Source organism: Bubalus kerabau, chromosome 21, assembly GCF_029407905.1.
Source record: "Bubalus kerabau isolate K-KA32 ecotype Philippines breed swamp buffalo chromosome 21, PCC_UOA_SB_1v2, whole genome shotgun sequence".
Classification (NCBI taxonomy): domain Eukaryota; kingdom Metazoa; phylum Chordata; class Mammalia; order Artiodactyla; family Bovidae; genus Bubalus; species Bubalus kerabau.
The window spans coordinates 43,626,531-43,643,096 of NC_073644.1; the positions used below are offsets into that span (position 1 = coordinate 43,626,531).

Consider the following 16,566-nt stretch of genomic DNA (forward strand, 5'->3'; position numbering starts at 1 on the left):
AGATCCCAGGACTCAGATCAGAGAGGTGGGAGCTTCCCAAAGCAGCATGTCTTCTTCCCTGGGCGCAGCCATAGTACTTAGAGTGTAGAGTCCATTTGCATGTGTTTTTCTGCTTTGCAAATAAGTCCACCTGTACCGTTTTTCTAGATTCCACATATAAGCAGTATTATATGACACTTATCTTTTTATGATTTACTTCACTTTTCATGACTTACTTAGCTCTTTATGATAATTTCTATCTATGTCTCTGCAAATGGCGCTATTCCATTCCTTTTTATCAGAGTAATATTCCACTGTACATAGAGTCACAGATATAGAGAACAAATGTATGGATACCAAAGGGAGAAAGTGAGGTGGGATGAATTGGGAGTTTGGGATTGACATATACACATTTTTGATACTATGTATAAAATAGATAACTAATGAGAACCTACTGTATAGCACAGAGACCTCTACTCAGTGCTCTTAGGTGACCTAAATAGGAAGGGAATTTTAAAAAGAGATGGTATGTGTATATGTATAAATGATCCACATTGCTGTACAGCAGAAACGAACACAGCATTGTAAAGCATCTATGTGTATTCAGTTGCTGTCATGCCTGATTCTCTGCAGCCTCATGAACTATAGCCCACCAGACTCCTCTGTCCATGAGATTTTCCAGCAAGAACACTGGAGTAGGGTTGCCGTTTCCTTACTGGGGAGCTTCCTGACCCAGGGTTTGAACCCCTGTTTCCTGAATTGGCAGGTGTGTTCTTTACCACTGAGCCACCAGGGAAGCCCCAAAACACCTATACTCCAAAAAAAATTTTTTTAAGCATTTCTTTTTCAATGTTTCTGATGAAGATAGAAAAGTAAACAGCTTTCCATCTTGCTTTTGTTACAGAAATCTTTACGAGATTCCGTTGAACCCATCAGGTCTGTAAGGAGTAGCAGGCATCTTTGTAGGACTGGGAATGCAGAGAGGACAAGAGCTTCCCAGGCCCATAGAAGCTCACAATCCAGCAGAGAAGACACAGAGGCCACAGTCGTATTGGCCTGTGGGCAGTATGACCTGTGACCTGTATATCTCACAGTTATGGTACCCAGGAAGAGGTGATTGATTTTTATCCCTGAAACAGGCCCCCAGGAGAGGTGACCTGTGAGCTAGGATTTGAACAGCCATGAATGGAGTCTGGCATGAGACTCTGGGATGGGGATGTAGGGACTAACATGGGACACATGGGCAGCAGCATCGCTTAGGTGGGTCTGCAGATAGTCAGGAATTGCAGGATTATAAGAGCTGACTCACTGGAAAAGACCCTGATGCTGGGAAAGATTGAGGGTAGGAGGAGAAGGAGATGAAGGAGGATGAGATGATTGGATAGCCATCACCGACTGAATGGACGTGAGTTTGAGCAAACTCCAGTAGATGGTAAAGGACAGGGAAGCCTGGCATGCTGCAGTCCGTGGGGTCATAAAGAGCCAGACATGACTGAGTGACTGAATAACAAACAACAACTCTGGAAGGGAAATGGTGGCAGGAAATGAAGATAAATAGGTAGATGGGGGTCAAATCTGGAAAACCTCCTTGGTCCCATGATAACATTAGCACATTATCCTATGGTCAGCAAGCTGCCCTGGAGTCGTTTAAACAGGGAGTTTGAACAGCCGTTTTTAGCCATGTGTTTTATGAAAGGCCAGCTTGTTGGCTGTGTGTGGGATAAACTGGAGAGGGCAGAGTCCAGACACAAGAGGGTGGACCAAGTTTAGTAGGAATGTGAGCTGAAACCCCAGGTGTGGTGTGCAGGGGATGGGAGTTGCATAGGAGAAAGTTTCAGGAAATTGTTTGGAAGGGAAGGTGTTGGGAGGACTCATGGTTGACTCACAGGGTTTTGGCTTGAGCCTCTGGCCTGTGGTCCATCAGCCAGCGTTGGCAGCATCCACACAAAACTGCCTGGCACTTTCATTTCCTGTTTCAGATCCCATGCCCACGCATGGCCGTGGTCCCCTTTGATGTTCATCATCTTATCCTAACAATAAGTGCACTTTCTCATCTGCCAGCAAGTCCACCCTCTCCCGGGGGGATGGATAATAAACAGTATGAAAGTGTCATGTCTTCTATAGGCATAAATAAATCCTCGGGGATGTGCTCAGGGGCAGAATTGCCCCCTGGACATTCTTCAGGAACTTCTAGGTGGAGGACCAGCATCCTGTGGCTCAAAGGCTGCACATCTTTAAACATGAGGGTGATGCTGAGCCCAGTGAGATGCTTGCACTTAGGAGGTGTGCAGGATGAAGGAACAGTGACTGATGTTCACCCACTGAGGCACCTGCTTCTGAGGTTCCTGGGCTGAAGGAAAGACTTCTATTTTCATGGTTGAAACCGTGCATGTTAATTGTACCTATGATGTGTGTATTTCCTTTTTACAGACAATCTAGACACACAATCTGTGACATGTCCAAAGATAGAAGAGGTCGCTGACAGGTCCAGGACTTCATGAATCCGGGCCTCAATTTCCAATTGAGTTGAGTGAGCCTTACAAGTTCCCAGTTTTTGTTGTAGAATAAGTACTCCTAATGACAGGAAATTGGGATGAACGTTTTACCAAGAGGATAGAGGAAATTGTATTGACTTTTTCCTTATGCATGATTTGATTCTACCCAACAAATGGGATGTGTAGAAAAAAATGTTCATGGAGGGAAATATGTTTAGTTGAGTTTGGGTTAATCAGTGAAAATAAACCATTAGCTGGCTGTTTTAAGCTGGATAATACAGCTTGGCTGTACTGCCTGTGGGTGAGTTCTGGAGTTTATTTTATCAGCTGTCCCAGATAATGATTTTATGCTAATAAAATCATCAAGAGATGGATTTGTAAATCATACTAAACTGGCAGGAGCATTACAGGGCATAAAATTAAATTCTGTCCTTTATTAATTTCCTGGGTCTCTCTGACCAACACCCAGGATCGTTTTCCACCTAGGGTATCTTCTTGTTGAGTAGTTCCACTTAGGAGAAAAATTACAGATAGAGAGTTTCTTAGCATGAAATTAGAAAATAGAATTCAGCACTTTGATCAAGCAGTGTTACTCTGTTGCCCTTATTCACCTGAGAGACATTTATGACTTAAAAAGACTTATTTAGAGCAGTGATCTCTGAAAGGCTTTCTCCACGCCCTTTGAGGCATATAATACATAATCTGTTGATGTATGGAAGAAAATAATTGAACTTCAATTAAATTTATTTTGTAGTTTGTACTTTAAAATTTCAATTATATGTGTGTCTAATAATCTGAATATGTGGAGTACTACATGATATAATTTATAAATAAAATGAGATGGTTGTACCTTTTTTTATTTATGTTTTAAAAATCTTAATATTCACAATGTCTATTTAGCTTTATAAAATGAAGCATAGTTAAGTTATAATGTTGTGTTTCATGTGTACATCACAGTGATTCAGTTATATAATATATATTTATATAATATATATTCTTTTTCAGATTCTTTTCCATTATAGGTTAATACAAGGTATTGAGTACAGTTCCCTGTGCTATAGGGGAGATGCTATACAGTAGGTCCTTGTGCTATCTAGTAGGTCCTTGTTATTTGTGTATTTTATATATAATAGTGTGTATACATTAATCCTAAACTCCTAATTTAACCCGCCCCCCCCCCACCCCTTAATTCCCCTTTGGTAACAGTAAATTTGTTCTCTATGTCCGTGAGTCTATTTCCATTTTGTAAGTAAGTTCATTTGTATTTCTTTTTTAGATTCCACATATATGTGATAACATGTATCATTTTCTCTGTCTGACTTTGCTCTCTATGACAATCGCTAGGGCCATCCATATTGCTGCAAATGGCATTATTTCATTCTTTTTTATGACTGGATAAAAGGTTGTGGCTTTTTAAAAAACTGAAGTTATCTTTACCTTCCTAAAATTGTTTGAAACTACTGATCTAGAGCATTTTTCTAAAATGGGTCAAAGATTAGTTTGTTCTGAGACCTTTTTTCCTAAGAACACAGATTCCTGAAGATTCTGGTTAAATAGGTCAAACTAGAGCAATGGTTATCAAACCTAAGTGTGCATCAGAATTATCTAGGGGTCAGGCAGAGGATGAGATGGTTAGATAGCGTCACCGACTCAATAGACATGCATTTGAGCAAACTCCAGGGGATGCTGGAGAACAGGCGAGCCTGGCGTGCTGCAGTTCATGGGGTTACTAAGACTCAGACACGACTTGGCAACTGAACGACAACTGGCTTGCTAAAGCACAGAGTGCTGATTCTGGCCCCACCCCAGAGTTTCTGATTCTGTAGGTCAGAGGTGGGCCCTGGGTATTTCTAAGTAGAGGGAACCACTCTGAGAACCTCAGTCCCCACTTCAGACTCCGGACCCACGTGGTTCCAGAGATGAGGTGATCACTACTGATCTGGATTTTTCAATCTGCCCTGGCCAGTTCTTGCAGATATTGTTCATCATTTAGTTTTCCTTTCCTACTCCTGTTGCATTGATAGAGGCAGACAGCTGCTTTTCACATTGTATTTTTCAATATCGGTGTAGAGGATAGAAGCACCAGTGTGATATTCAGGGAGATTCGAATTTGCAAAGAATTCGTACAAGTTAATTAAGTCCTCTCTGAGCTACTTATCTGTACGTGGAAAACCGAGACAGTCAGGTCACTAATGATTTGGCTGCATCCGTACAATATTTTGGAATGGAAATAACACTATTAACCCATTTTTTAAAAAAACAGATGTTGAGATGAATAGGAAAAATACATGGTTGTGTTTTACAATCAGTTCTTTTTAAAAAATAAGGAACCAATAGATTGATATGAAATGAAGAATGCGATGTGATAAGCTATAGAAACTTTAAGAACAAAACGACTCATTTACTTTGAACTATATAAAATATATCCATTGGCAGATAACACTTCTTATGATAGAGTGTGGCATCAGCCATTTAAATGCCTGTGCAATGTGTAAAAGCTGCTTGCTAGATTAAATTATGTAGAAGTGCATTCTATAATGCTTACTGTCCGATTCACTAACCATCAGTGGGGCATTCAGAGTTTAAGAGGCATTATATACTTTGGTTGTTGGCAGGCAATTAAATGCAGAAGTCACTGGGATTGATTTAGAAGAGGAAAGCAGTGGCTTAGCTATATTGGTGCAGATTTTTTTCCCCACTCTTAAAACAATTATGTATATTATAGCTTGCTTCTGTTTATCCTTTGAAAATGTAGTTTACAGCCGTTTATCTCACAGCTCTAAATTTGAAATAAATGGAAAGGACCACCTGAGATTACATGTATTTTAGGAAAATAGAACATATAACATTAATTCACTTAGTTTTTGATTTGCCCTCTCTGTAGAGAGTCCCATTTAATACTTTATGCATTTTATAAAGGCTGCCTTAAATGGGGTCATTCTGTATTTAGAACAAATGAGAAAAATGTTCCAGAAATCTCCTCGAGGAGTATTACAGTCTTTTTACAAAATGACTTTAAAAGGACTGTAATTATAACAAGGAGAATGATTGCCTGAGTATATAAGTCAGTTTAACCTGTTAAAGTCAGAACAGTCGAAAATGTATGTGTATCTTCAGTTCAGTCCAGTTCAGTCACTTAGTCATGTCCGACTCTTTGCGACCCCATGAATTGCAGCACGCCAGGCCTCCCTGTCCATCACCAACTCCCGGAGTTCACTCAGACTCACGTCCATCGAGTCACTGATGCCATCCAGCCATCTCATCCTCTGTCGTCCCCTTCTCCTCCTGCCCCCAATCCCTCCCAGCATCAGAGTCTTTTCCAATGAGTCAACTCTTCGCATGAGGTGGCCAAAGTACTGGCGTTTCAGCTTTAGCATCATTCCTTTCAAAGAACACCCAGGACTGATCTCCTTTAGAATGGACTGGTTGGATCTCCCTGTAGTCCAAGGGACTCTCAAGAGTCTTCTCCAGCACCACAGTTCAAAAGCATCAATTCTTCGGCGCTCAGCCTTCTTCACAGTCCAACTCTCACATCCATACATGACCACTGGAAAAACCATAGCCTTGATTAGATGGACCTTTTTGGCAAAGTAATGTCTCTACTTTTGAATATGCTGTCTAGGTTGGTCATAACTTTCCTTCCAAGGAGTAAGCGTCTTTTAATTTCATGGCTGCACTCACCATCTGCAGTGATTTTGGAGCCCCCAAAAATAAAGTCTGACTCTGTTTCCACTGTTTCCCCATCTATTTCCCATGAAGTGATGGGACCGGATGCCATGATCCTCATTTTCTGAATGTTGAGCTTTAAGCCAACTTTTTCACTCTCCTCTTTCACTTTCATCAAGACACTTTTTAGTTCCTCTTCACTTTCTTAAGAGTGGTGTCATCTGCATATCTGAGGTTATTGATATTTCTCCCAGCAATCTTGATTCCAGCTTGTGCTTCTTCCAGCCCAGCCTTTCTCATGATGTACTCTGCATAGAAGTTAAATAAGCAGGGTGACAGTATACAGACTTGACGTACTCCTTTTCCTATTTGGAACCAGTCTGTTGTTCCATGTCCAGTTCTAACTGTTGCTTCCTGACCTGCATATAGGTTTCTCAAGAGGCAGGTCAAGTGATCTGGTATTCCCATCTCTTTCAGAATTTTCCACAGTTTATTGTGATCCACACAGTCAAAGGCTTTGGCATAGTCAATAAAGCAGAAATAGATGTTTTTCTGGAACTCTCTTGCTTTTTCAATGATCCAGCAGATGTTGGCAGAAATTAACATTTGGTTGTCCTCCATTAGCTCCTTAGAAACAGTACTTTCAGGAGCTTATTTACAATGCAATTCATGTAACAGTCATTACATAAATATTTTAGGTTGTTATTTGCTTACTTTATGGAGGTGGGTTAAGGGTGAGAATGAAGTGTTAGTTGCTCAGTCCTGTCCAACTCTTTGCAATCCCCTGGAATGTGGCCCACTAGGCTCCTCCGTCCATGGGATTTCCCAGGCAAGAATACTGCAGTGGGTTGCCATTCCCTTCTCCAGGGGATCTTCCAGACCAAGGGACTGAACCTGGATCTCCTGCATTGCAGGCAGATTCGTTACCCTCTGCGCCACCAGAGGAGCCTGAAGGGTGGAGATGTGTAGACTTGAAGGAGTGTGAACTCTGGATGCAGATCTGGCTTGGACTGCTGGCCCCACACCAAGCTCTCTGTGATGTGGGTGAAATGTTTGGCCACGTCAAACTAACATTTGTAAATATAGGGATGTATCCATAAAGAATATAACAACAGATTAGAATGGAGAGGTTGGCAAATAGGTAGAGTGTTCTGAAGAGTAGAGAAGTAATAGCAAGTGTGTGAGGCAGCCACTGTTCCCGAGCAGAAATGAAGTCCTAGGAGAATTTCCCCCCAGAGCTGAGATCCAGGACGTGGTGGACAGCAGGGAAGTCCCTGTGGGGCCACAGCCATGGAACTTGGAGGAAGTGTCCTTAAGGGTGGCCGGGAAAGCTATTCATGGGAGGTGAGCCACCGAGAGGTGCAGGGGTGAGTGCTGTCTGCTGGACCCTATTGGCCACCACATGCTGGAGGAGCCAGATAGCCCTGACCTTGTGGATCTGAGGCTCCTGAAGCCATGTGTGCTGGGAGCCTTCTGGAAGCTCTGGAAGCCCCCTCTTTCCTTCTGCCCTGCCTCTCCAGGACCCTCTGCTGGCCAAGCTTAAAGCCTTGTCAAGTGGAACAGGGCATGTAGTCAAAGGGTCTGCATATATTTTCTCAGAGCAAGCAATGAAAAGTGAATTTAGGGCTGAGAGGTAATACCCTGATACCTGGGAAAAAAGATATTGATTCTTGACTTTAGGCTTTGTGAGACAGACATTTGCGTGGGGTTTGTTATGTGACGAGTTCTTTGATCAGACATTGAAACTATCAGCTTCCCCAGATGGTGCAAGTGGTGAAGAACCTGCCTGCCAGTGCAGGACATGTAAGAGACACGAGTTTGATCCCTGGGTCAGGAAGATCCCCTGGTGGAGGAAATACTCCAGTATTCTTGCCTGAAGAATCCCATGGACAGAGGAGCCTGGCAGGCTACAGTCCATGCAGTCTCAAACAGTTGGATGCTACTGAAGTAAAGTTATGACCAACCTAGATAGTATATTGAAAAGCAGAGATATTACTTTGACAACAAAGGTCCATCTAGTCAAGACTATGGTTTTTCCAGTGGTCATGTATGGATGTGAGAGTTGGACTGTGAAGAAAGCTGAGCGCCGAAGAATTGATGCTTTTGAACTGTGGTGTTGGAGAAGACTCTTGAGAGTCCCTTGGACTGCAAAGAGATCCAACCAGTCCATTCTAAAGGAGATCCGTCCTGGGTTTTCATTGGAAGGACTGATGCTAAAGCTGAAACTCCAGTACTTTGGCCACCTCATGCGAAGAGTTGACTCATTGGAAAAGACTCTGATGCTGGGAGGGATTGGGGGCAGGAGGAGAAGGGGACGACAGAGGATGAGATGGCTGGATGGCATCACCAAATCCATGGACATGAGTGTGAGTAAACTCCGGGAGTTGGTGATGGACAGGGAGGCCTGGTGTGCTGCGATTCATGGGGTCGGACAAAGAGTCGGACACGACTGAGCAACTGAACTGAACTGAACTGAACTGAAGTGATTTAGCATCCACACACACATTGAGAGTATAGTCTTATGCTGGTTGTGAGGATTAGATGAAATAATGACTGTCTGTTTTCTGAAGCAGAATCTGGCTAGCATGTGATGGATGTTCAGGAAATTGGGGTCTTTGCAGATCACAGGTCACTTTGCAGAACACAGGGCACTCACATCATAGAGTTGAGTAGTAACTTCAAGCTAAACGAAGGGTCCCAGGTAATGGTTTTTACCCCCACACCTTAAAGGCCACAGGAGCACCTTTTGAAGGATCATAGAGTCAGTTTTCTAAACCCAGACACCACCCTTTTCAAAATCAGATAGAACAGAAATGAAAAAGGCCAGTGTATCTCAGTAGAGATAAATGTGGTTTATGAAGTGTGCGTATACATGTGATGGGTTACGGTGTCATGACTATGGGTCACAATCAAAGAATATTTAGATACTGCTCCAGAGGGTAGGTTCTGATCCCTGACGGTTTGGTTTCTTTTGTCTTCTCTCCAGTTCTGGAGCTTTAGTAGCATACAGAGCGATCTTGTGAAAGAATTTTTAAGTTTCCTTTGGGGAAAAATTGGACCATCCACTCTGTTATAACCTGTGTCTTAATGATGGCATACTACTCTTGTCCTACTGAATAATTCTCTGCTGTTCCAAAGAAGGGCTTCCCTGGTGGCTCAGTGGTGAAGAATCTGCCTGCCATGAGATGTTGGTTTGATCCCTGGGTTGGGAAGGAAATGGTAACCCTTTCCAGTATTCTTGCCTGGCAAATCCCATGGACAGAGGAGCCTGGTGGGCTACAGTCCACAGGGTCGCAAAGAGTCGATCATGACTAAGTGACTAAACAACAGCAGCAAATTCCTAAGAAAGAAGAAAGATAAATTCCCTTCAACATGCAAATGATAATATTTTATTTTCATAAATCATGAATGACCTTTATAGACAACTAGCTTTACTATCTTAATTATTGCCAGAAAGAAAAAAAAAAGACTAACTTTTCTAAAAGTGAAACCATAATTTGAGAGGAGACTTCATTAACATTTAGTTGGCTTATAGTTTTCAGCCATAATAAAAAAAACGAACATGTTCAGTGATTTTGTCACATTTGGAGCTGATTCATCTTGGAACACATCAGGACAGGGCTGGGTGTTTTTGAAAACAATTGAGATTGTTTTCATTGTTTAAGTGGATATTACAGTTAGAAAAAAATTTAGGCAAAATTATTGTGGCCAGATTCTGCACAGAGCTTTGGGAAATTCATCATCTGTGTTTCTGAAAAAGCATTTATTGGGTGCCTACCATGTACAGACCAGCCCTCTGGTGACTCAGACAGTAAAGAATCTGCCTGCAATTCGGGAGACCCAGGTTCAATCCCTGGGTTGGGAAGATCCCCTGGAGAAGGAAATGGCAACCCACTCCAGTATTCTTGCCTGGGAAATCCCATGGACAGAGGAGCCTGGTGGACTACAGTCCTTGGGGTCGCAAAGAGTCGGACATGACTGAGTGAATATCACTTTCACTTTCAGTTTACCATGTACTAGCTCTCAGGAATATCAAGATGACTAAGAGTTATAATGATCTAAATGCTTTATGAGGGGATTCCCTGGTGGTCCATTGGTTAGGACTCTGTTTTCACTGCCAAGGACATGGGTTCAAGCCCTGGTTAGGGAACAAAAAGATCCCACAAGCTGGGGCAGCATGGCCAAAATAATAAAAATAAAATAACTTTTGAGAAGAATTCCTAGGCTTCTGGACACCTGTTTCTTTTAAACTCTGAAGTTTTTATAAAACAACAACAACAAAAAGCCCATGGTTCCATCTTATTTCTAGAACCTATTGTGCATTGCTTCAATAATAGCACAGGCTGGCTTCAGGTCTTAGTTGAGGGGTAAATATATAAATTCATGGCAGTCCACTAAGACTTTTTTGAGAGAAGCAATATTCATAAAGACCATTTTGAGGGAGGTTACAGTTTTATCCAAGAATGCTCTGAGCTCCCACTTAATCAAGTTTATCTAATTGAAGTTGGATGATGTGCTGTCCTGACATGTTACTGAATGGACCCTAGAACCTGTGGCACCATTGCGGTGGTTGCCCCTGAGAACTGTGTTCATTAACGCATGTTGATTGCTTCATCCTACTGCCCTGGGAAGAGAGGTCCCTCCCTCTGGATGTAGGATTAGGAGTTGTGTTTCTTTCCAGTTTTTAGTTTGGGAGATACTGTCACACAGTGTTAAGAATGTGGGTTTTCAAGACAGGATGCCTGGGTGCAAGTCTCTGCATCACTGTCTTCCACCTTTGGAAACTTCTATGTAAGCTCTCAACCCTTCTGTGCCTCATTTTCTGTAACTGTAAAATGGGGATCATGGTACCTATGTTATCGGGTTGGTGTGAGCGTTGAACAAGTCCTTAGAAATTGTGAAAGTGAGAAAGTAAAAGTGCTAGTCACTCAGAAGTGTCTGACTCTTTGCTACCTCACAGACTATAGCCCACCAGGCTCCACTATCCATGGAATTCTCCAGGCAAGAATACTGGAGTGGGTTGCCCTGCCCTTCTCCATTAGTAAATGGAAACCCCTGTTACTAGCTTTAGTATGTATATTATCATCTCCTAGATACTGTGGATTGTGTAATCAGTCATTATTTCCTCTTGGCACTGGCTACCCCAAAGCTCAGAGTGAAATACATGGCCAGTGAATGAGCCTAATGACTTTTAAAAAAATTATTTGGTGATAATGGGGGAGTCTTCTACATAATCCTGATATCATATTCTTACCTTCCCCCCCCCCCTACTTTTCTTGCTTTTCAATTTTCACTTTTCTTTAATTTTATTAATTTAATTGGCATGTTACTGTGTTGCATTGCCTGTTCTGGAACAAGCCTCATCATCCTCGTTGTCCGTTACCTGGATATTGACACCCGCTGACTCTTCCTTTCACATAATAACTCCTTATTCCCTCACAGGTTGTGTGTTGTATGCAGATTTGCTAAGGAAAAGCCTTTCTCAAGGTACGGTGGAGGCGTGTGTGTGTCTATTGATGTAAGAGAGAGAACAATAGAGAAGCAGATCACCACCCATCTGGCTTGCATCACCTTTCCTTCATCACGTATTTGACCTTGGGTTTAGTCCTGATTTGGAGAAGGCAATGGCACCCCACTCCAGTACTCTTGCCTGGAAAATCCCATGGACGGAGGAGCCTGGTGCGCTGCAGTCCATGGGGTCGCTAGGAGTTGGACACGACTGAGCAACTTCACTTTCACTTTTCACTTTCATGCATTGGAGAAGGAAATGGCAACCCACTCCAGTGTTCTTGTCTGGAGAATCCCAGGGACGGGGGAGCCTGTTGGGCTGGCGTTTGTGGGGTCACACAGAGTCAGACATGACTGACATGACTTAGCAGCAGCAGCAGCAGTTATTCCTGATTCTCCTTCTCAAAAGAGAAATAATTTACTTGACTGATGGATGAATATGGTCCAGCTGTGGGCTGTTGGGTGTTGGTCCAATGCCCAGAGTTCTGGAGAAAACTTGGCAACTTGTTGCCGACAGTATTCCTCTACGTGATGGTAAGCTGTCTGTGTTATCCTGAAACTGCAGGTGACTTATTTTTGGAAAGTCTTCATCTCATGTTTCTGGGATTTTGCTTCCTTGTCACATTCTTCACTGGCCCCAAGGACTCACTTGATAAGCCCAGCAAGCTCTGTTCTTTGCTCTTGTGGTACCATGGAGAAGTCCACACTGTTCATTTCCCTACAGAGTACATGTTACAATCTTTAATTATTTATCCCAGCCACTTGCAGTGCAGTGAACTCTTGAGAGTCCTTGTAGGAGATACAGATGGTAAGGAAGATTTGTTGTTCAGTCACTCAGTTGTATCTGACCCTTTGTGACCCCATGGACTACAGCATGCCAGGCTTCCCTGTCCCTCTCTATCTCCCAGAGCTTGCTCAAACTCATGTTCATTGAGTCACTCATGCCATCCAACTATCTCATCCTCTGTCACCCTCTTCTCCTCTTCAATCTTTCCTAGCATCAGGGTCTTTTCCAATGAGTTGACTCTTTGCATCAGGTGGCCAGAGTATTGGAGCTTCAGCTTCAGCATCAGTCCTTCCAGTGAATATTCAGAGTTGATTTAAGACCTTAGCATAAATCCTAGTAAGATTATTAATAATAGCTTTTACTAATTAGTAATAATAATTATTCTTAGTAGTAATAGCTGATACTGGTAGACTTGCTAACTCTGTTAGACCAGCCACACTTGCTGCTGAACTGACTTATCAGAAACATTTCGTTGGTAAAGACATTGGGGTTCAGGGAGGCTAAATGATTTGTCTACAAACACAAAGTCAGTGGGACAAGAATAAGGAAGTGCCAGGTGTCTGACCCTGGAACCTGTTCACATCATGTCTACCCAGAGTTGCCTTGAAATCGAAAACCTTCACTGTGCTCTCTCTCCCATTGCTGTTGACCTAACTCTTGCCTATTTCATCTCAGCAGACCACCTTTGCTGTTTTAGGGTTCTGTGTCCGTTGGATGAAGGCCAGTGATGGGTCCCTAGCTGTGTAGGGAGACATAGGTTGGAGCAACAGGAAATCCAGTCTGTGCCACTTCCCGGTGGTTCCATAGTCCTATGTGGATTCTCTGTTTTCCTTCAAGTGGTAAAAGCAGCTTTATATAATAGGGAAATTATATCCTTGTACCAGCACTGTATTAGTCGTTGGGGTTTGCTTCAGCCATACCACCTCTCACCATTATATTTGCTTATTGGAGAAGGAAATGGCAACCCTCTCCAGTATTCTTGCCTGGAGAATTCCAGGGACAGAGGAACCTAGTGGGCTGCAGTCTGTGGGGTCACACAGAGGCAGACATGACTGAAGTAATTTAGCAGCAGCAGCAGTGCGAAGAACTGGTTCCTAAACCAGATCTTTAACCAGCCTTCAGTTGTTTTGCTGATGCCCCAAGCTATTTCTCACTGCTTAAGATTGCACGGCAGGACTTTCATCAAAGTACTGTCTGTGCTTCCACTGGGGGTCCCTTTTCTGTCAAAATTCATGCTTCTTTCTTTCTTTTGAATATTACAAGTGCTACTGCTGTTTGGGTTTATTCCTGCAGCAGTAAGGCTATTTTCTATATCAAAATTAGGGCTTGCAACCAAGAAAAAATATTTCTCATAAATGTTTGCATAGTCTTCTAACATTTCTTACCCGAAATTGTAAAGTTGTTAGTATTACGTGCTTGAAACAAAGCCACTCTGTTTCTGAACTTGTTAAAGCTGAATAAGAGGGAAATATAAATTACCAGTTGTTGTCAAGGTGAAGTATTGAGTTAATGCTGTGTCTTTATAATGAGTTTTCTGTTCCCAACAGAATGTTTAATTGGGCAGTTCTGTTAAAAGCGTTACAGAAGATGGTGTCCAGGGCCACTGGAGCTAGTGACTTAATGCAAAGAGTGAAAGAGGAGGGACACTTCTTAAAATGGCCCAAGGCCCCTTGAACATCTTTTATCAGTGATTTGGAGGCTGACAGCAAGCATGCTTCATCAAACTTGCAGATAACCCAGACCTAGGTAGGATAACTTAACACCCGAATGACAAAATCAGGATTGCAGAAGCTCTCACCAGGCTGGAGAGATGTACTGACAACAGAGATGGGGTTTAGAAAGGGAAAATGTAGAAAGTCACTTTCCTTATTGCAAAGGGGAGAAGGGGCTCAATGGCAGTGGTATGAGGAAACGTGTGGGATTCCAGGCTTCAGGAATCCCGGGATGGGCCAGCCCTCAGCTCAGGCTGTTGACAGAGCAAGAGGTCAAGGGAAGTAGTCAGTCGAATTGGGGCTGCAGTACTGGGAGTCCCTGGTTTAGATGAGTGTTGATAAACTTGACAGTGTTTAGAACACCTGCCTCCATGGAGAAGGTCTGAGAGCCTTCTAGTGGGAGGGAGGGAGGGAGGGGAGCAAAGCATGTTTTGCCTGGAGAAGCAAAAACATAGAACTTGACAGCTCTTTTTAAACAGCTTTCTTGTGTAAGAAGGGGGATTTTTCACTGTTTCTTCACAGGGAAGAGCTAAGATAGATGGGTATATATTTCAGGAAGCTGCATTTGGGCCTTTTTAAAGGAATCGTCTACAATCAGAGGGATGTTTTCCAAATTCTGGGTGCCCACCTGTTCAGAGGGCTTCCCAGATTCTGCTTGCTGATACAAGAGATGCCGGAGGTGTGGGTTCTATCCCTGAGATGGGAAGATCCCCTGGAGATGGAAGTGGCAACCCACTCCAGTATTCTTGCTTGGAGAATCCCATGGACAGAGGAGCCTGATGGGCTACATTCTTTGGGGTTGCAAAGAGTCAGACGGGACTGAGCATGCACGCACCTGTTCGGAAGCTGTCTGTCTGTCTAGAAGGTTGTAGAATTGATGTAAGCAAGTGGATGGAAATTGGACTAGGGGACCCTATGTCTGAGTGTGTGCAACTACTTTATTATTATTATTTTATTTATCTTTTTGCTGCCAGGGCATACGGTGCAGCCACAATGAAATTATATTCTTACACTTGTGTTTTCTTGACCAGACCCTCAATTCTCGTCATTGGCAAGTGATTATAATTAATCTTTTAAATTGATATAATTAATAACATTCTATGATAATGGGCAGTAGAATTTTCATGATAATTAAGATGATTGATATAACCCTTCACTTTGGCAATGTGAAACTTGACGCCGTAATGATTCAGGGTGACAAGAGACATTTGAGACCATGTGGGCGGGACTTTTTGAATCATCAGTGTGTCCTCAGATGCTGAAACAGCGGACCTGCTTTGCATGTACTGCATTTTCTTTTATTCTTTGTTTCTTTATTTAAGTAGCTTCATTTTTAGCTTCAACATCCAGCAGATGTTTACCCCATGTTTAATTCTGAATTTATCCTTGCCTTTAAAAATTGTGTGGACTGTAAGCAAATGTATAATCTCTTTTAATTTTGAGACCTCAAATTGCCAAAGTATTAAAGCAAAACCCGTTTTTGTGTTAGATGTAGAATAATCCTTAGACAAATATTTTTCAAGGAAGGTCTACAATCTCTACTGTTTTGTCCCTGACCAGCATGCCAGTGTTATGATGGAAGTATTTCTCTTTTCATTTTTTGGACAAATTATAATTTTTTTTTCTTTTGAAGACATGTTGAATACCTAGGATGGTTCTATTAAAGTTTTGAACATGAGTCACTTATGCCAACTTCATATGAATCTGGAAAATATGAATTATAAATTTGCTTCATTTTTACTTTCAACTGGGCTACCCCAGTGCTTTGCAGGTAAAGAATCTACCTGCAATGCAGGAGACACAGGAGACACGGGTTCAGTCCCTGGCTCTGGAAGATCCCCTGGAGGAGGGCATGGCAGCTCACTCCAGTATTTTGGCCTGGAGAATCCGATGGCTAGAGGAGCCCGGTGGGCTTCAGTCCAAAGGGTCACAAAGTGTCAGACACAACTGAGTGGCTATTATAAAGATGTCAGAGTCTTTTGGGGAAACAATATAATTTAGAATTATTGACAAGGCATGACTAGTACTCAGATAACACTTACTTAGGATGCAGTGGGGTCAGGGTCAAATTGAGTTGAGCATCAATCGTGGGTTTACGGTTCCCTGCAGTCAATGTAGCTTATCCCAGAGGTCTAGTCATTATTAATATCACTCTCCCTTCTTTTACATTTTAGGTGGTTGCCTCTTTGATGAGCCTTACAGCACGTGTGGATACAGTCAGGCTGTAGATGATGAGTTCAACTGGGAGCAAGTGAACACCTTGACCAAACCAACCTCTGACCCGTGGATGCCATCAGGTTTGCTTTTAGTTTTAAGTTCTCTTTTTAGAAACAAAGGTGCAGAAGAGTCTTAATATCACAGTCAGCGTCCCCTGGGTGTTGGTCGAATGAGGGAGGGTGTTGGCTTTTGAGTTTGTTGG

The 16,566-nt window shown here is 42.6% G+C and overlaps 1 protein-coding gene across 7 annotated transcripts in view; it reads left to right on the forward strand.

Moving 5' to 3' along the window:
• Positions 1-16,566, forward strand: part of PTPRM (protein tyrosine phosphatase receptor type M) — a 661,836-nt gene that overhangs the window by 150,505 nt on the left and 494,765 nt on the right. For all 7 annotated transcript variants that reach the window (XM_055559596.1, XM_055559598.1, XM_055559597.1 and 4 more), the window contains exon 2: positions 16,322-16,444. In XM_055559596.1, the coding sequence (XP_055415571.1) occupies positions 16,322-16,444 (123 nt within the window). The remainder of the gene's footprint in view (positions 1-16,321; positions 16,445-16,566) is intronic.